Source organism: Limanda limanda, chromosome 1, assembly GCF_963576545.1.
Source record: "Limanda limanda chromosome 1, fLimLim1.1, whole genome shotgun sequence".
Classification (NCBI taxonomy): Eukaryota; Metazoa; Chordata; class Actinopteri; order Pleuronectiformes; family Pleuronectidae; genus Limanda; species Limanda limanda.
Genome location: NC_083636.1, coordinates 14,073,490 through 14,094,853, shown reverse-complemented (window position 1 = coordinate 14,094,853; position 21,364 = coordinate 14,073,490). Strand labels below are relative to the sequence as shown.

Below are 21,364 nucleotides of genomic sequence, written 5' to 3'. Positions count from 1 at the left end.
CTGATGGGGTTCGATAAGCGGTTTCCATCGTGCTTTTATCCTCGTGTCTCAGTCACAAAGGCAGCTCATCTTCAAACGGTACTGCTCCCCTTCCTCCATCATCCAAACCACAAGCTGAGAGAATTGTTTTTCTCTCAGTTGGCCGCACCCCCCCCCCCCCCCCCTGCTCTCGACCTGTGTGCAGATTTGAATTCCTTTTTTGGTCCAAGTGAGTTGATTCTGGCACCACACGCACGTCTTTCTTTTGAATCATGCTGCAAAGGCAGACGTGTGAGGAACAGAAATGTCTTTGCCAAGTTGACAATCTGCTCAACGTGGTCACATTCCCAACACTCCGTCCAGGAGAAGAGCTTCTTCCTACCGTCTTGTCAGTGTTTCACATTTTATTTAAGGTGCTTTGCAAAAGACTCAAGTCAATGAATTTCACACATTTAAATGTAGGTTTCCCTTTGACTGAATCCAGTAAAACTGTCTTTTACATCCATTAGAGGCTTTTTTCGGGACCCATAGATTAATCTGTCAGACATCTAAATGTTGTTGAGCTTTCTATTTGATGAAGTAAGACGGTAAAATAGATATTCAACAGCAACTTCTGCTTTATCAGAAAGTTAAATTGAGTGACATGAATATGGGAGAGACATAAAGAAAATAAAAACATGTATTGGTATTTAGCTCGTTCCTCTACGCTGTCATTATTCTTACTGACTACTGTTGCTTTTTTGCTGCCTTTGTTTATTTATTGATTGCATCTTTTGTGTGAAATTGTATGAATGTGAAACCTGCCATACCAAAGCAATATATTGTTTTTACCTTCATCGAGGAGGTCGTGATTTGATTGGCATTAGTGGGACATAAACTTTCCTGAGGAAGGATGAGGCATGAGACAGAGCCCATTACACTTTTTAAGTGCAGGCGTATCCTTTCTTTAATGTGGCGAGACCGGGTGCTAGCCTTGGCGGAGGTACGCTCCTCAAACACATTCCTAGTTAATTTCAATCAAATCTGATAAAAGCTTAAGATGATGCAGACAAAGAGTTTGGAGTCTTTCACCCTCCTACTTACCCTCTCCTCTACTGTTCAGCTGCTCCCAACTGTAAGGAGGAATTGCGGGTGAGCACCAGTAACAGCAGCAGTGGCACCCATTGTTCCGGGACAAAGGGGCTGTGACATATCACTGACAAAAACCTTGTGTGCATCGCACCCTCAAAGTACAATGGAGGACAGGACTATGCGTCACCTTGGTTTCTCGCTCTCTGGAAAGCAATTACGTTCATCAAGTCCGCATGATTTGAAATGAATTCCCAGTTCCAAGCCAATGGGGAAAAGCAGTGTTTGTTCTTTACTTATTTGCTTGAGTGAGTCACTGAGGCAGTCTACAGACGCACGTACTGTAAAATCTGTCACGGTTTATATTTAGTTCTTAACACACATTTACATGTGAACTCAGTGGACAGTCAGAACTTGTCTTCTGTTTTCCTCCACATGCACTCATCACATCTGGTGAAGTGAAAATTGACTGTTCTTTTTCCTATGATCCAAAATATGTAATGTGCCAGAACCCTGCAACTATTTATAGCATCCACGACCAGAGATGAGTCATCCCAGCACATGACACTCATGGGTGTTTGACACATTAACCCCCCCCCCCTCCCCACACCTCACAGCCACTTATTTTGGTGCCATTTCGTTCATAAAATTCGATGTTATGAGTCAAATCTAAAATGCTGCCAGACATCCATCCTCTCTGACAGCCTGCATCTGTCTGCAACACTGAACTGAGTGTGGCACCAGTCACTGCTCAAGTCGACTTCAGTGGATTTGTTTTTTTACTAGGATCGACGTGTTTGTAGGTTTATCCTGCTGTGTGCTCATGAACGGACAATCAAATACTAACATGAAGCCTAAATTGACATATTTCAAATAGGAAAGAGGTTTAAGATACTTTCAATGTCCAATGTTCCTTTAACCTACGTGGACTTTGTCGTCCGATGAAACATCAGTTCTCACTGACCAAGGAAAAATACTGGAACACTTACAGAACACTTACACTTACAGAAGGACTAACTACTTTATTAACTTCACAGTGAGTAAATACTTAAGAGAGAACAAAATAAACGTAATAAAAATTAAGTCAGGACAGTTATTCAAAAAAGGCTGAAAGACAGACAAAGACAGAATGGGAGAGACTCGCAGAAGGAAAGAAGCTTTACAGCAAAGCGGAACTCAAACTGCAAAGAGTCCAACAAAATATGTAAATTCCTCAAGCAAACACATCAGGAGTCCAAAAGTTCCCTCAAAGGTGTGAATATAAACTAAATCTGAAACTGTGTGTTAATGCCCAATACAGACTTAGGAGCTGCCTTTACCGTGTCCTCTCCCAGCTCATATTCATCCAGCCACATGCTCGAGCAAATGTTGACCACATGTAGCGAGCTCTCATCAGAGGGCTTCCATGTGACTGAGCGATAAAATGAGGAGCTCTCGCCATCGTTCCCTCACTCTGCCATCACCTCGTCCCCCTGCTCTTTACAACGTCAGAGTAACAGATGTACGGTTTAAGACACATCCTTCCCCTCGTGTAATCTTTAACTCGCCCCATCTTTCCAGTTCGTCTCCAAACCTCTTCTTCCTCTCCTCCCTCTCCCCGGCTCCTCTTCACGGGTTTTAAAGTCTCCATCCTCGACCGAGCACAGCTGCTAACAACATGCAGGCATCACTGGGGCTATTAACAACCGTGAGTCAACTTGGCAGCTGCTTCTATAGGTGTCAGCCGCAGACCTGTCACCATCATACCTCAATATCATCATCTGACCTCGGATTCCTGTAGCTTCTCTGCCCCTCAGCAACAGATGTCTTGGTATGATTCCAGGAGAGAAGGACATGGTATTCTAGGATTATCTCCTTCTCCGTTTTACAGTTACATGGAGCCTTCAGCTGTATTTGGTAGATAGCGCACCACTGGTTGGAAGGATTTTGAGTGGGAGCACAGACAACATGTCATTGTGGTGCTTGTACCAAGGATGAAGCCATAAATATATATCTCATATGTGACAAATTCAGAGAGCAGGAACATTTGGTCTAAATTTCTCCATGTAAATAACCCTTTTTGTTTTCCTAACCCGTTAGCAGATGGTGAACTTCATAAAATTGTATTTAGACACATAGATACTTCACAAAAATAAAAACCTGTTGCACACTGTTACGGCCAAAAACTGAAAATCTGGCTCAACCTTGAAGTCACAATATAAAATGAGGACGCCAACCAAGTACAGAGTTCAGATAAAGTTGTTTTGCAAAATAAAAATAAAGTAATTACCAAGATGTTAGCAACACTATGGGAGTCTGGAGATAACAAAAGGATGAGGAAGTCGGGGCCAGCCCACAGGACCTAGATCTTTGAAGACCTAATCTAGAAATAAAGGCCTATTCTAGACTGCCAGACCTCCAGCCTCGCACAGAAAGAAACAAAAGAAACAGAAACCAGAGAGAACTGTTCCCCGAGGCTTCACATGCTCGCTGCTTTGTTTTGCATTTTACCGTCTAACACAACGGGAGTCACTCCTCATGTATTTTGGGCTTCAAAGAGGAAGCGTTCAGGTTTCTGTGATAATTCCTTGTGTCAGCTCGTGTTACTTGTCTTGGTTTTTGAACCGGTCCTGACACAGTCGGAAAGCATTGCGAAAACTACTGGAAAGTTATGTTTTTTTAATATTTGATTCGGCTGAAATGTGGAGATAAGGGTAACAGCTTAACCCGGGCTTGACGCTTCCTCTGTGAGGGAGAAGAAGAAATATAAAAACAGTGTTGGCAGCTGGTTGTGATTCACATCCTGTGAGTCAGGTTTCAAAGCTGGTACACCTGAATCATCCTGTTTTCATTGCACATGTCCAAACCCCACAGAATGGGACAACGTACACATGCTTCTTTAGGGACAGAATCCACAAACACTTAGTCACCAACCACAACAACTCACCTCAGCTTTTCTCATTCAAACCCACAGAGAAGTCAGAACGATGACAAACCACAGAACTTGCATTGTACAATCAACACACGGGAATCAACAACAATTTAGTGGAATTAACAGGAGCAGGAGTAATCAGTCTTAAATCTAAAAGATTAAATAGGATCAAATTGGAAACACAAACAATTGTATTTACAGCTAAATCCTCAAATAAGTCCTCATTGATTACACCAGAAGTTTCTGAGGTATTACTTTACAGATGGTTTCACTGAGACCTCCCAATTTATCTATTTTAATTCCGCATCAGTAATCAGACGCACGAAACTGGGAAAAGTGCCCGCGCTGGCGCCAGCCAGCTGTGTCTTCAACAGGCATGCAAACATCTGTAAGAAGCAGGATCCGTATCACTGGTGAGTCTATTTAAGGTAATAGCTTCCCCTGGCACAGGCCATCTGACAGAGCTAATTACGATAAAGTCTCGGCTGGGAGGTTTCACACGCTGCCTGAGAAAACTCGAAAAACAGAGGAACAGGCTGTTTCTCACAGTTTCTCTCTCTTTGTTTTCCCTCTCAAATCACTGTTCCATTGCTTAAACACTCTCAACTCCCCAACAGAGGCCTTCCTCATTATGAGGATGGAAGCGTTCCTCCTCCTCCTCCTCCTCAGCGTGACGGTGTTGGGAGCGCTTGATTGACAGGTGAGACATTTTCTGTCGTTGGCGTCTCTCCCAGGTGTCCCGTCTCCTCACCAGGGTGTTTACACACACACACACACACACACATGAGCAGAAGACTGACGAACACAACTGTGTGTGCATTCTCACAAATAGCACTGGGTGGATGTGAGCACACACACACACACACACACACACACACACACACACACACACACACACACACACACACACACACAGTGCCACAGGGCTGTTAATGCATTAACACTTCCCAAAAGAGTACCTGCAAAAGTTAGGCACTGTGAAAAGATATGACACCAACAATATAATGGGTGACAGGTAGAAGTGTATGTCACTTATTGTCACTACAAACAAGGAGAGCAATGCATTTCCATTATTCTCTATTTAATTTAGATTGTGTGTGTTTTATGTGCACTGCATCTTGAAGCTGCCATAAAATGACATGTGATGTGATATGTGCAAATACCTCTGTGTTTGTGGAGGCAGGTTTGTGTGCTTGTATCGTAGTGGGGACCTGAATGCACAAAAAACCAGAGTGACGCACTGTAAGGACACCATTTGAGGTCACAGTTTGAAACTGCTTTTTGTGGGTTATAACAGGTGTGTATGTGTGTATGTTCATGTAGAACAGACATGTTTGCAGTGTTGTGTTAAACTTTAATATACAATACTAAAGTAGAAATAATAAAATAATAAAAATAAGACTTTTCCCACTTTCCAGGGCCAGTAAATCTAATTAATGATGAGATAAAGAAGAAAACAAAAGAAAATTAAATTAAAAAGGAGAAATGCCTCCACTCGGGACAAATCAGGTAAAAATTTGATTTGAATAAATGAATAAATTCAATACAAAAACAATCTTCCTCTAAACTCCAGATTACATACTTATCTGCTGAAGGTATATGGAAGACACTTATAGAGTAAATCTGCATAGAGCAATTTGGTTCTATTATAGAGTGTCTGAGGAGAGAGGTAACTCAGTTTGGGTTTAAAGCTACAGTTCACGTTGAGGACCAAGGGTTTTTACTGTTGTGTTGCAAAAAGAAAGTCAAGGTGTATATTGTTTAGTTTTTTCCTGGATAAACACTGTCATGAAATATTTATGTAAAATGTGATGAAGAACAAAAGCCAGGAGAAAAAGAAAAACTACGAGAGATTTTCAACCCTACATAGGTTCCTAATGCCAGTCCTCAATGTAAACATTAATTAAAAACGTATATATTCTGAATTTGAGTTCTATATAGTTGGTTTTAATTGTGTTTACTTTTCATGTATAGTTTTTTATTATACAGCCTCAAAAAACATCAAGCCTCAGTTAGATTTCTCTGTCATAAGGGTTTCAAATCAATATCTGAGGAATAATTTAAAATGACAGTTTTTCAATTTAAAATGTATCTGTCAGGTATATTAAAAATTATTCGGAGATGTTTAATGAATATGATCCAGATCAGGACCCATCTGACCGGCTCTGACATCTGGTGTGGTAACCACGGTAACCGCATCGAACAGGCCGATATACCCCGTTGCATCTAAGTCTCAGTTCTCCGCGCTCATGGACACATGGTGGTGGACCATCTGTTTTTTTCCCCGTCTTTTCTTCCAACACAACACACACTTTAACAGTTTTACTTCAAGTTGGAAGAAGTAGGATTTTGTAAAGAGAGCAGCTTCCTTTAGCCGCCCACAGTTTTCTATTTCACTGGGCACACGAGCAGCGGTCTGAGATTGGTAATTGAATTAGTGGGCTGGAGATGACATGGATTATTGCCTCTGGTGGAAAGTGTGTCCTGCACTGCCCAGAGTGCGGTGTCAGAAACACTAACACAACCAAACATGATGAAAGAAATCGTTTTATTATTTTTTATGTGGGGAAAAAACCACAAGAACCAGTTTCTTCCCCTGAGCTGTTAAACCTGCACGTGCAGCTGGTGCAGTGAGGGAACTGCTTTCTCTGATTGTGAAAGGTCGTCAGGGGACTTTTTACCTAACAAGGTCCCAGTGGAACAATGCCTGATCAGGTCACCTTCAGAGATCCCATAATTCTGAGCGAAGGTCAATGCATGAAAAGGCCAGACTTCATCTCCCCTGCGTTCCACTTAAAATGTGTCTGATTCACTGTAATAATGTTTTATCATTCTATATGTGAAAATAGTGGAGGTTTATGGTCGATATTAAATATAGCATGGATATATGTTTTTGCATCAAATTATCATGAATTGAAAAGTATTTGCATCTTATTTTTGCATGCATACATTACAACGAGTATTGGGTTAAATTTGTGCATTTAAATGCAAAAGCAGTTGCTTGGGAGTTTTTTTTATGGGTCTAATTTTTACTTACTTAAAACGTCTTTTGAGAGAATAAAATTAAAGCTGATACATCAAGCGATTTATTATACTATAAACATGAACCTCTTTCCAAATAGGGTTTAATTTGTGAATTTAAATGAAAAAAAGTTTTTCGTTTTATTATCAATTTGAACTATTTTAATGCTTCTTTAGATATGCACATACTTAAACATTCTCGAGAGGTAAACTAAGATGGAGTAGAACGGGTCGGGGGGGGCTGAGCGCCGGTCGTCCACACCTGCGCTCAGTCACTGTCAGTCTGATCCGCTGCTAATTAATCAAACCCAACACGTCCCGCACACAGACCAGCTGCACCGCGCGACAACAAGGTCAAAACGTCCGCCATCTGCTTTCCTTCAAGAAGCACCGGGGGGGACTTTCTCCAGCACATTTACACGTGATGACAAATTTGTGTTACAGGTCACAGCCACGGATCCCTGGACAGTTCTCCGTTTCATTACCTGTGTTTGACGGCTAAGAGCTTTATTGACATGACTCGGCCACGAGACAGAAAATTGGGCGTTATTGACGTCTGGTTGAGATGATCAATCAATCAATCGCAGAAGATGAGAGGAATCCATTCAGGATGTATCAGAAATGCATCATGTGTTTAAAACATGACAGCAACATGGATCTAAGCGAGCCAATGTCAACCTGTAAAGAAATATCCCAACAACTACTGGATGGATTCACTTTTGTGGTCTGCAGAGGATGAACCCTGATGGAATCCAAATGGGACCCTAATGCATTTTTAATGACGTTGATGATTCTGTGACTTTACCCCGAGCTTGTTTGTTTATTTGACGGAAATGTCTCAAACCATTGAAAAGATCCCCATGGAGTTTTGTACAGACATTTGAGGTCTGCAGAGGATGAACCCCGACAGAATCCTCATGACTTTGGACTTCCTGTACCTTTCCTCTTTCATTTATTCGAGTAAAAATTCTCAACTGTTGAAAGTCATGCTCCCCTGAGGATAGACTCTAATGACTTTGGGTAACGTTTGATGAAGAGTCATCACAATGTCAGTTTTTTTTAAAAAAATATGGCACAAACCTTTGTGTTTAGCTTTGCTTTGTGCTAATTACCAAATTTTAGCATGTCACCAGACCGCACTAACATGATAAACATGGTAAAAAGCATTTCAGGATTGTCATTGTGGGAATGTTACAAAGCTGACGTCTGAGTTTCCATCGCAACACAACAATAGGTCTACATGTATTACACATTAAGGCACAGGTCCTCAGTTATCATGTCTACACACAGGACAGTTCACTTTCGGCTCAGGAAGTAGTCCCAGGGAGCTTTGGGTCACGAAACACATTTTAATCTCTCCTCCGGCTTCCAGTAAATAAGGGGCTGGGATTTCAGTGTTTCCCTCAAGGAGATTTCACGGCTGAGAGAACACGCGATGGCAGCCGCAGAAATTGTACCTGTGATTTTGATGCTTACGGATGAAAAGCCGTTTTCTACAGGGATTATACCACACATCCACCTTGTCATCGAGGTAATGTTTCATGGCATCCAGAAGAGACCGCACACACAGAGAGAGAAGTCAAAGAGCAGACATTCGCCAGAACGGACTCGCTCGAATGTTACGAGCTTCCATCTGACGCCTGTGTGTCGGGGGCACGCCGCCCTCCTCTAAATGATGTGATTTGTCATTTCACTTTGCCTTCAGCGTTATTGATTGTTCCTCTCCAGCAAGAACAGGTTCACTGATGCAGTTGACTGTTTCTTTCTTAGCTCTCATGTATTTTTTGAAGGTTAGACATCTGCCGGACTGTTGTCGGTGCACAGAGAGGGGAGTTCTGTCCACTTCGCTCAAATATCAGATATTTTGCCCTCATTCAAGCTCACTCGCTCCTTTCCAGCAGGTTTTTTTTTCTTTCCTATCAACGTTTATACTTTTGGGGTTAAGAGAGAGTGGAAGACGAGGGCAGAGGAGACTTAACAATATTTCATGGGCATAAATTAATAAATAGGACAAACTGTGTAAAGAAATCTTCTTGGAAATAGATGTTTTCTGCGACCATGGGATTTACTAAATGGCTCTAAATGTTTTATGCATCATATAAAAACTTGGATCATGAGCACGAAAAAAATTAATAAATCCATCCATTAATGCATAAATCAAGGAATCCTTAGTCACCCGCACTTCTCAAAAGCACCACCACCAATCTACACATTTGCAAAACATTCCTTTATTATAAATAAATCTTCATTTTTGTATAAAAAACTGGCATGCTTCAACCATGGCATTTTACAGGTTCACGACCCAAGGCTACGACCTGGTTAGCCAAGACAGCAGGAGGAAACACACTCATCTCATTATGCACGGGCGATCCATCAGACAACGGTGAGACAAGAATGAAAAAATCGTCACGACCACAAAAATACTTACAAGTAGAGAATAACAACAAACATGTTTGAGTCTCATAGATTTTTCTCTTACATTTCTCTTTTTAAATATCTTTTTAAAATGTACTCTGTTTAAATCTCTTTCCCGGCCCCACCTTTGTCCTTTTAGATATAATGTGTACATGGTTTCTGAGTTTTTTCTTTATATTTTCAATTTTATGTGTATTTTTTTTTTTTAAATATCTTTTGTAGGTTTTAATGGTGACTCTGTCCACCACAGCGTCCTGTGGTTTGTCACCTTTTTCATACCCTCTTTTTTCTTTTTTTTCTTTTTTTAAACAGGTAAGTTCATGGTAGGACCAATGAGCTGTGAGCAGCGGGGAAGCAGGCACACTGACTGGCTGTTGATGTGGTCCCAACCCTCTGTGGTTTGATGCGGAACAATACAAAATGTCTCATGCTTGAATTCCATTGGGCGCTTCTGCTTTTCTCCGCCAGTTTTCCAGCCAACAGGCTTTTGAACGATGGCGTCTTCCTTCGCTCGGCCCAGCCCCAAGTCACGCCCCCTTTTCTCCTGTCCAATCTCCTTCTCCGGCGTCCGTGGTCCCTTCAGATGGCATGATTGCTGTAACTGACGTAGGTCGTCTTAGTTGATGAAGCTGAGTGACGATGAGAGGGGGAGTGGAGACGTTTTAGAGGAGGAGGGAGGTGAAAAAGAAAGAGAATAGACAGATTGGATGGATTGAGGAGGAAAGAGAGGAAAAGAAACCGATCAGGAAGCAGTCGGGAGCAGATTTTGCGACAGACGCTCACGTCACAGTGTCACATCCACAGTCTACCTGAGTAGTTGGGGCTTTTTTGTCAAACCCATTATGTCCCGCGTCCCCTCAAGCGTTCCATGGTAAATGTCAATGTTTTCGCAGCGACCGCGAGCCTCTAACTGCGGCATTGTTATACATAGACAGTTTCACACAAACACTTTTTTTTTCCCTCATCCACCTCTGTTTCTCCATCACAGCGCTGGAGAAAAAAAGGGCCTTGATGAAAACAGAGGTCTTTTCTTTCCCTTTCATTTGGGACTTGCAAAATGCTTTTCATTGATATTTTCTGAAAAGCGCTCTTCAGCAAAATGTCAGGCGATGGAAGACAAAGTGGAGACACTCATCCTCGCATTCTGTTGTGTTAATTAACTGTTGCCTGGATCGCGAGGAGCTGGCTAATATGCAGACTTTGGGAAAAGTGAATTATGTAAAGGGATGACTAAGCAGTTTAACTACTCATTGAGCGAACTGCGACCTCATGTCTTCACCGATCATAATAAAGTGCTGACAGAAAAGCAGGGTTTGCCTTCGCCGGTCTAAAACCATTTATACCCCCCCGGCAACCACAGACTGCACAGACACACACGTGGATCATTATTCGCTCATTTGATTACAGACGTGAACACAAGTCGTGAGAGAAATCGACACATGAACAGCAAAGGACTGGATTAAAGCAGATCGATGGAGGCTCACACAAAAAGCATGCCTACCACACACACACACACACACACACACACACACACAGTGACGTGCACATGCAATCTGACACAGCAGCGTGTGTCACACCGCAGCCGTTTCATCTGCAGACTGCTGACACAGGAGAAGCAGTGCAACACAAAACAGAGCTTTAAAGTGGATGTAACAGTGCTTCACTGTCAGAGCGCGGAGAAAACACACACACACATACACACACACACACACCATGCGATCAAAAGCAACTGTCACTGTTGCAGCTGCTTCAGTTTGCAAACACACAAAAGGCAGGCGTGAAGTTAATTTCAAATTTTGATTGAGCTGCAAAATTGAAATCGATAGCAATATGTAAAATGGGGTGTACATCTAAACGTAAATGTACACGAGGGAAATGTTTGTTTGTTAGTATGCAAGCTTCTTAGCCATTCCACAAGCAGTTACAACTGAAATTAAAATACACACATGCCAGGAATTTGATTCCTTATCTCTACCAAGGTGGTTATGTTTTCTTCTGCATTGTTATTCAGCAACTGGGGAGGACCCATTCTATTTTAACATTTTTTTCATTTTCTCTAACAATGCAAGACGTTTTAATATTTTACTTGATTTCCCAGAAAATGATTCATCTTGTTGAAAGAAATAAAAACATCAGTCATATTAAGGGGACTGAAATGTTCCCTGTTGTGTGGTATTCTACTTTGATTATTTGATTCTCTCTTACCTGCATCATAATAAAACCCACGGCCTCTCATGTCTGTGAATTACAGTGTTTGTGTTATATACTTTTTTATATCTGCATTATGACCGTTTATTCTGTCCAACCTTAATTGTGATTTTTGAAATCTGAGGTATAGGGAAATAAAATTTCCTCTATTGTGTAAATACTTTGTTACGCAGTTAAAAGCTTGTTAAGGGTTATTCCAGAGTATAGATTACAGTTATATATCTATTAGTTTTATTAGTTTGTTATATGTATAGGTATAAAACTTTGGTGTTCTCTTACTCACTGTTGGTCTCCATGCTCTCACACAGTTCGGTCTTCACCTCTCCGTTGGGCCGGTCTCCCTTCTGGCCCAGTTTTCCCGACATGGTGGCAGCTGTCACAATCGCCTGTATATGTGTATATTAATTATAATTAATTAATAAAAAAGGATAATCAATGTGGTATGGGTCTACTAATGCACTGGCGTCCTTCTCAGTTTAACTTAGGGGTCATAGGTGTGAGTATATAAGTGAGTTCTCATTTCCGGGTGAACTATCCCTTTAAGAGCCAAGGCGGTGAGTGAAACCGCCCCCTATGATCTATTGTGTTGTTTGAAAATGACCTGACACCTAAAGTGTTTTCTGAAGAGCCAAAAGAATTGCTTTAATTTCTCAGTCATTGCTGTTTCCTTGTGGTCTGAAACATAAAAAATCAAAACAAGCCGGCAGCCTCGCAGCAAAGAAAGCCTTCTTCCTACCGACTGAGGCTTGGTCTGAATCTTTATTTTCATCAATAAAAAACTGCTGTTATCTGCCTCGTTATTGCTCACCGCGCTCAGAATGTCAGTCACTGTGTTAAACGCTACTTTAAAAACAATTTGCAGGGCTGATAAAGGCCTTTCCTGTGAGTATTTCCGTTGACATCATGGATGAGACGCACACATCTCATCAAGCTCTAAAGGGACATGCACGCAGACGTCACACCAGGTCTTAAACATGTAAACAGACACATGTTGCCCCCGGTCTTAAAAGGTACAAACGCACATAGTTTGCATGCGTTCTTAATGGGTTGATGTGTTTTCACAGTGTTTGTTAATGATCCTCATGTTATTCATATAAATCTCATTTCACATGAGCCACCACATCAAATCAAAACTAGAAATAATAATAACCCATGACTAAGTCGGCTCGTTTCCTCAGGTCCTCCTCACCTTGAAGCTGCGTTTCCGTTTGGGTACGTTCTGCTCGGGGTGGAAGAGGATGACGTAGACCTTGGGCATGTAGAGCATCCCCAGAGACACGGAGGCAGACAGGCTGAGAGAGATCGTCAGCGTGGTGGTTTGGATATACATCTAGAGTTAAAAAGAGAGAGAGAGGGACACAGAAGAGAGAGAGAGAGACAGAGAGTCATTTATCACATTTCAAGTTGTCACACATAGTCTTTGTAATTGTCCGACTGCAGATAGGCCTGATGAGGGAGAGGGGAGGAGGACAGATGGGGAGTTGGGGGAGGGGGGGAGGAAGTAAAGGACGGTCTAACAAGAGCAGAATTAGCAGAAAATGTGCGCGATGACAGCGGCACGGCGACAGGTAGCTCAAACAGCAGATGAAACGATGGCGCCGATGAAGTTGCTTAATTGCCGTGTGCCGCGGAGTGCATCCTCTTTGTTTAACAATGTGGAGTCATTCTTAACGTTCTTTTGGCAGGCCGAAACACCATATGGGTGTGGTTTATATTGTCAGGAGGGTTGATGGTGACGGAAATTGCACCAAATTGACTTTCAGACGTGTTTGTGCGGACATTTGAGTGTCTAGTCAACAAGGCTTGGCCGACACGAGGCCCCACAGGAATAGGAGCGTTTGTTGGTAGGTAAGATGACTCACTGACAAACATGGACATTTACTGTCCGCAAACCTTCAACATAGTTATGTACATGGCACTAAGTTTATTTATGAGTTCTCTTTGGTCCTGCAAAAAGAGTTGGACGATACCTATAAGGAAATCAAGCAGACGGCCACACATACACATGGATCCACACGGCAGTGGACGGTGTCACGGGTCCTCAGTGCGCTCCACAGAGTGGCTTGGAGGAGGACAGCTGTAATGACAGGCTTCACCCACACCCCTAACACAGCTGACAAGCTCTCAAGACACAGGGCTCATCAGGCGAGCGCTGTCGACGGAGGAGGGGGGTGTAGCGGGATAAAAATGGAAGGAAAAATAACAGAGAAACATGCAACGAGACGGTAGGGAGGGGAAGGGAGGATATGTTATGGGATGCCGGGGAGAAGTGAGGACAAGAGACGAGGCCGATGACACGCGCTGACACTAATCAAGTGAGGAAGAGGAGAGGAGGGGGAAACCGACAGCGGTCAAGTCGCCGCTGTCACAAACTGCGTGATTGAGGCGGTGTTGGTAAGTGCAGCCTGACAAGAAGCAGACAGCAGAACAGAGAGAAATCAGAGCTGCACAGTTAACCCTGTGGGGGGTGCACACCTCACACAGGGGATCACACAAGGGCTGCAGCCTATTTTCATTCAGGATAAATATTAGAAAAGTCAACTGTTGAATACTTGAATACACTTTTTGTTGGTGTGTAAGTTCCAGCAACATTTGAGCTCATCTCTATCAAGAGCTATTTGCATCTGAATGGAGATTAATTTATTCTGGGCCCCAACATCTTGTCCCTAACCTACAGACTATCCACAAGCACAACCTATTTATAGAGATGATTAGGAAGCTACCCTCCATTGGGATTAAATAAAACATAAAACATACCTTCATATGCATGTGTATACATTTAATACCAACTTGGATAATGGATACTGTGGCAACATCAAACACCAGCAGGACTGGGGGAGTTGCAGGATATGCTCAATTTTCATTTTGTAATTTGGTCATTTAATTCAGAATTCACTGTAGGCTGAGCATGTTTTAATATTCCAGGGAGTTTCATTTAGACAAGACATTGAGCCATTTGTGAATACAATGGATTGAAGCAAACAAGCAGGACATGACTTCAGGACTAAATAGAAAAAGCCCTTACTACCTTGTTATAACTGTGTTTAACCAGAAGAAGAAAATGTATAGTTTTTATGTTTCTCAAATGAAGAGACTCACCTGAACAGACCTGATGAAATAGAGCTCACTTGGTAAATAGGATTTGGTTTTCACATAAATTCAGTTAAATAAATAAGCTGTTTCGTACCACTTCTAATCCACACACTGTCATATTTCAGACATCCACAGACTTATATCTTATTTGATTGTTTATTCTATTTCATACTTTCGTGTTCACTTGCCTTCCTCATTTTGAGCTGCTGTGACAAGTGAGTCTCCCCAGCACGGCACCAATAAAATCTAACCACGATATTCTTAACCTCAAACCGAGTCTAAGCCCTAAAACACAGCTTAAAGAAGACAAAGTGTGTCCTCAAATATCTTCATATGTCCTAAGTCTCAAGCTCACATCAGTCTATTTACAGATATAGAGGAAGACTATAGAACACACCTGCCTGAAGGTGTGAGTGAATCACACAGACAGCAGCCGAAGGTAAAGGGGAGTATGTGGGCACACGCATGTTCCAGTACCTCCTGTTAGCGTGTTGTATTCACTAAATGTAGGCCTTGAATTTAAATGCACATATGAGGACAAACTAACAATAGACTCAACATGGAAGATAACACACAGAGTCATTATTTATTTAAGGGATGACAATCCAGTGGCAGCATCACAGAGTGGGACGCGTAGCGAGCTCTGCCTGGAGCTTCCCCACAGGCTCTGATAGCAGTTTACACGCCAGTCCCATCTGCTGACTTCCACCTCAGACACACGGTACAACACAAACATGCACACAACCGACACAACACACCCACACTGGACTCACTTCTACAGTTGGGGGAGAAGTTCACGAGAGAGAAAATGCAAATGCGTGGATTTATTTATATTTGGCCACGTTTTCATATTTCCTGCCAACAACTTTGACAAGTGGTCGAGTGTGTCTATAACAGAAAGGAACAGATGATAAAAACATGTTTTCAGCAGAAAAGAGAGGAATGAAAATGACACAGAGGAATGAGTGAAAGAGAATCAATGAAGAAAAGAGCGAAAAAGGAATAACCAACCGAGGGGGAAAAGGCAGAATAACAGAGAAGAGGAGAAATTCCCCCTAAGCGGCGAATTTGCTCTTATCAAAACAGCAGCGAGTCTTGCAGATAGCCGGTTCCCTCACATCTAGCCTTCGGTTCAAAGTAGTGGCTCCCAGCAGTTATGTACACAAAGAGACACTTGCATACACGCACACAAACCACACTCCACCGCGCTGGCTACATCTGATAACTGCCGAAAACGTGTGAGTCGGAAGAGCGCTCTCTTATCCCAAAAAAGGTTGCACTCGCAAAAGTTGGCGATAGGCGACGGATGGCTGCGCTCAATGTGTCCTCTTAGGGTTTAGAATGTTTACAGCCATTGGAAGAGATTCACAGAGAGGGATGGAGCGATGGGCCGATGGGCTTTTGACATACGGGGAGACAAAAGGAAGAAGGGGTGGGTGAAATGGAGAGAGGAGAAAAACTGATCCTGAGAATAAATACAAAGGTTAAAGGAAGTGATGCCTCTGCTAAATTGCTGGTCAGTGTCAGTGAATAATGGTTTCAGGAGTTGAATTAAACGTGCTGATAACCCAGGAGGGTTTTCTTTGCAATTTCATGGAGACTCGTTTTATTTTGTGTTGATTATAAAAGCGCTGATGGAAGAATTTTCTTCTACCGAGCAGCTTGTTATTTCTCCATTAACGTGCAAAGATTAAGTCCACCGTTGTTCAACCGACACTTTCCTTCAGTGGTGATTACCACCATTTATAACCATGGATAGCAACAACTTCGCAAATTAGTTTTCCCTACAGTGAAAACTTTTATCATATTCTACATATTTGGGAAAAAAACAACTCTGTCCTCATGTTTTTTACAACATACTACATCCCAATTGTGGAGAACACTTGCTCCGCTCATACCCAAAATGAACCAGGGTACGAGAAATACCGTTTGTGAAAGAGTTCCTTGAAGAGCAAAGGCCATTTTACAATGGTTTTGACTATATTGTCCTGATGTTACGTCTGAGCATACAACTCTAATATTAGATGCATACCTCGTGCTATTGTTAGACATTAACCATCTACTATCATCAAGAAGCAGTCGTTATGAGAAGATCAAACAAATTCTAACTATTCCTATTTCAAATATACAAACACACATATATATATATATGTATAAGAGGGTGACAAAAGAAGGTCAAGGTCTATGCTTTTGGAGTCTGTGCAGTAGTGATCAGAGCGGAGATACAGTATCGATGTTCTGCAGATACATGAATAAATCAGTTTTAGCTGTCAATCATGACATTTCCACCATTTTTAATTGCATCAAATAGTTAAAAACAAAAGATTGGTCCATGTCCCAGACACTCAATTGGAATAGGCTGGTTTTATGACCTTTACTGCAGCCACAAGGGGGAGAGCCAGACACTTGGGCTTCACTTTTTTGGAAAATTCATGTGGTCCATTTTGTCCACAGTCTACAGTAGAAAGAGTCTAGTAAATGTAGAGGAGCAACACATGCGACATGTTCACAACAAGTTAAGCCTTTAATGAAGCCTCCATCCTGTGGACACCACAGCTCAACTCTTATGGGATCTACATCCTCTGCCAAATAACATCACTGCCACTCACAATGAGTTCAGTGATTAAGTTTGATCGCTCTCTCTAAAACCTGGAGTCCCTGAGTCAGAAGCCTGATGCTGGTAAATCGTGAACATTTAAAGGTGCCTGAAAAGGTGCGAGTGTGCACACATTCGTACTTTGACTCAAAACATGTATGGGTTATAAGAACACGCACACACACACATACACACACAGACACACACTAGCGCCTCATGCTCAATGAACCCAGACATGAATCATGCTCAGTCATTACACTGCTCCTGTGATTATTGCAACTTGTTTCACATGAACCACGGGGCGATACGAGGCTGGTGAAATCAAAGAGCTCTCGCCAGCAACGTGGCGAACTCCGCCAACAGCAGAGAGAGGGGCGGATGGAAAGATGCAGGGTGAAAAAGGGGAAGAAAGAGGAGAGGGAGAGAGAAACAGATGGTGTGAATATGAACGACAGTAAAGGGCATGTACTGGGCGGTGGGGGGATGAACAAGCGGAGGATTACAAAAAAAAGAGGAAGCGAGCAACCAACAAACGAGGAAATAAAGATTTGTCAGAACAATCTGCCGCTGACGGGGAGAGGGGGAGAGGGGGAAGGAGGGATGGAGAAGTGAAGAGGAAAAAGAGGCAGTGATGACAAAGGACAGCGACTGAAGTGAAGAACAAAGTCCTGAAGCACTTTCAGTCTCGGCTTGTGATTTTGCCCCCCGGGACACTAACATGGAAGCTCACACATGTTCAAATTAACACTGCCGCAAAGTTCAACACAGCACGGGGGGGTGGGGGGTGGGGGGGTGTTGTTGTGTGTTGCCAAGTCGCTGGTGAGTTGTCACTTGCCTCATGTAGCTGTGTTACACTAAAGGATTTATTACGACATCTTTATGCACAAAAAGAGACGCGTCCATTTCAAACAGTGTAAACGTCACAGCTCAAATAGTAAATCAAGCTTATTTACGATTAGTAGGTCCATATCTGTATGTAAATGAATAATATATTTATTACAAAATACAGCACAAAAACAATATGTAACATAATCATAACACTTTACAAGTCCACAGGGATTAGAAACACAACCAAACTCTTCCTATCACTTCACCAGCTTGTCCTACCCTGACCGCTGTCGCCTAGCAACAGAGCTACAGACAAAACAGTTCTACGGTGGATTAAAAACGTCAAAAAGATTGTATTTTTAACATGTGTACTATTGGCTGTTTGTGTGGGTACCTGCATTTAAAAAAATAAAGACTTCTCATGTCTCTGCCTCGCTTTTTTGACGCCATTAGTTGAATTTCCTTCCTTGTGTCTTACGATCATCTTGCTTGAGCTATTGGCAAAGCCGTTCCTAAGAATTTCTGTTGGTCGGCCATTTTGTACGTAGACGTGTCTTTAACCTCCCCAAGAATCCCCACTAGCTACGAAACCTTTCACACACATACAAAACATGTCTTCCCCCCCTGGGAAAGACGCAGCTCATATAGAGATCATATTTTCTGGCACATCAGAATAGATGCAGAACATCCATTCACTCGGGCACTGTGGCACCAAACTGATGCTCATTTGCATCGAGCTGAACTCGTGTTCAACTCTCTGTTGTTTATGGAGCCACAGAGATCTCTTTCCAAATGTCACCCATCACTCCTTTTGTTTTTTCCAGTGTTCATTTGGAACAAATGACGAGTGGCCGCTTTGCTTCACGTCCCGGGTGCGGCTGAGGGTGAGAGACAAAGAGAGATCGGTAAAACAGAGGGGTGAGAAAGCATCGAGCGTGACATCTTCCTTCCCACAGACATCTTGCATCTCTCCGTCTCTCAAGTTGTTCCCCCACTTATGCCCACGCTCTGTTTTAATGATTGGTTGGCACTCTTCACTGCAGCCTTAACTACCGAGCATCTCTCTCCGGGATGTTTCCCTCTGCCGTCACCACTTCTGCCTCTTAAGTGTCTTCTCCTTCATCATTCTGCCTTCTTGAACTCCGTATCTTCCCTGTGATCTTTCCTTCTCTCCATCTCTGCCCTGATTGGGCAGAGATGTGCATGTTGATGATGAGTTTAGATGTCCTTGATAGGCCCCTGTCCCAACTAGACCTCTTTTTACGAGCGTCGTAACGTTTCAGATCGCCGGAGGATCCTGAAGTAACTTCACACCACCGTTTAGTGTCAAACCACCTGGAGGCGTGTGTCTCTCTCTGTGTGTGTGTGTGTGTGTGTGTGTGTGTGTGTGTGTGTGTGTGTGTGTGTGTGTGTGTGTGTGTGTGTGTGTGTGTGTTTGTGTGTGTGTGACACTTCACTCACACCATGGGACCACTCATCATTTTAATCACCTGAGCCATGAGAGTGTGAAGGGATTTTATTTTTATTTGTTTAAAAATGGAAGCAGTCGTGACCAAACCAGTGTCGCTCACTTTGCAGCATCATTGCTGCTACTTTTCTGTTTTTTGTTTCTCGATACAAATTAATACTTTAGTTATAATAAAATAAATTGCATGCTACATTTGGGCAAAACTTCCTATTTCCTAATTTGAAATATGTTGTGTATGAGTATATTGATCAATTTAGGTGATAAACATTTGACTGTTTTACTAAATGAGGCAACAAAAAAATCTTTAAAGATATATTACATTTTCATCTACAGTATGAGATCATTACCATGAGCTAAACTTTAGGAACATGGATTTACATTCATAATAGTAACTATTTCATATAAATTTTGAAATTGTCCATCCATCCATCATCTATAGGCAGCTGACATTGGGCGAGAGGCAGGGGCACACATGTAACACTTTTAGTTTTTATACTTAGGCCTGGTCACAACAATATAGACTTTAAAGACTTTGTTGCAAAACTATTAATTTGAACAGGATCTCTATGATCAAGCGATTTTCTTGCAGTGACGAAGTGCATCCCCTTGTTTTCATTTTCAGCTTTGAGGATTTTGTCCAACTAATTAGAACAAGGAAGATCGGTAACTTTATCCACACTGTGGGAACTGTTTGGTTCCTCTGAATATATCAATATGTAAAGAGACTTCAGATAATCTGTGTTATGATTTGACTCTATAAATTGAATTTAGTTAAGTGGACGATCCTGAGGATAAAAGGACAGTATTGAGATTATAATCTTGAAACTAACGCAGATTGGAGAGCTCAGTGTCATAACAGTTATTTTAGAAGCTCCAGGTCTAAAGACGCATCACTGCTGATAGATCACGACAATATTAAGCTGCTTACAATATACACATGTAGACAATAAAAGAGTTGCTTTTAGTCTCGCTGGTTTTACAATCTCAAAGCCTCGTGATTACTTTCCCGGAAAATACTGAGATAAGACACTGCTTTCATTTGGAAACATAAAAGCAAACGCATCAAATAAATAACAATAAGCCAAGGCGAGCTCACAATTAAGTATTATTATGGTAATGACACTTTGGAGATTAGATATATTAGAGTTCTAAGGATATAATTAACGGATTTTCTTACTTAAAAAATGACTGATGTGAATATTTCTGCAGAAGATACTGCACTGCAATTATTCAACGACATAAAGACTTGATGGGCTGAAGAAAACCTTAGAACCATAAGTTCATAGGCACAACTAGATGGTGGTTACACCTTTTACAGCAAGTGTTCAATTCAAACCAGCAGCTGTGGTTCTTGAGCGGGACAGAAACCCATTCTTTCAAAAAATTCTAGTGTTTTTTATTTGTATGAAAAAAGTGACGTTTTTCTGCTTCGTCTTCAAGTCTTTCTTTCCCAAAAATCCTTCCTATTCAGAGCTTGTTTAAGGCTCGAGTTTCTCTTCTCCATTCTTCCAACACAAACATTTTTCAAATATGGAGCCGAGATGAAAAATTGTAGAGACATTGAGACAAAAAATAAAAAAAGCACTGATGCAGGAATATTTTAACTTTATGTCAGAGCAGCATAATTGGGCCCAGACGTGATCAGTGTTGTCCACGAGTGCCTCATTATCTTCAACAAAACACTACTTATGAGCCACTTTTTCTCTGCCTCCATCTAATCCATACTGGCCTAATGTCTGTGTGTGTGTGTGTGTGTGTGTGTGTGTGTGTGTGTGTG

The 21,364-nt window shown here is 41.9% G+C and overlaps 1 protein-coding gene across 2 annotated transcripts in view; it reads right to left on the bottom strand.

Moving 5' to 3' along the window:
- Nucleotides 1–9,973: 9,973 nt before the first annotated feature.
- grm8a (glutamate receptor, metabotropic 8a) overlaps nt 9,974–21,364 on the bottom strand; it is a 231,413-nt gene continuing 220,022 nt past the window's right edge. For both annotated transcript variants that reach the window (XM_061078314.1, XM_061078323.1), the window contains exons 11-13: nt 12,792–12,932; nt 11,886–11,988; nt 9,974–10,023 (exon numbers count right to left, since the gene is read on the bottom strand). In XM_061078314.1, coding sequence (XP_060934297.1) covers nt 9,974–10,023; nt 11,886–11,988; nt 12,792–12,932 — 294 coding nt within the window. The remainder of the gene's footprint in view (nt 10,024–11,885; nt 11,989–12,791; nt 12,933–21,364) is intronic.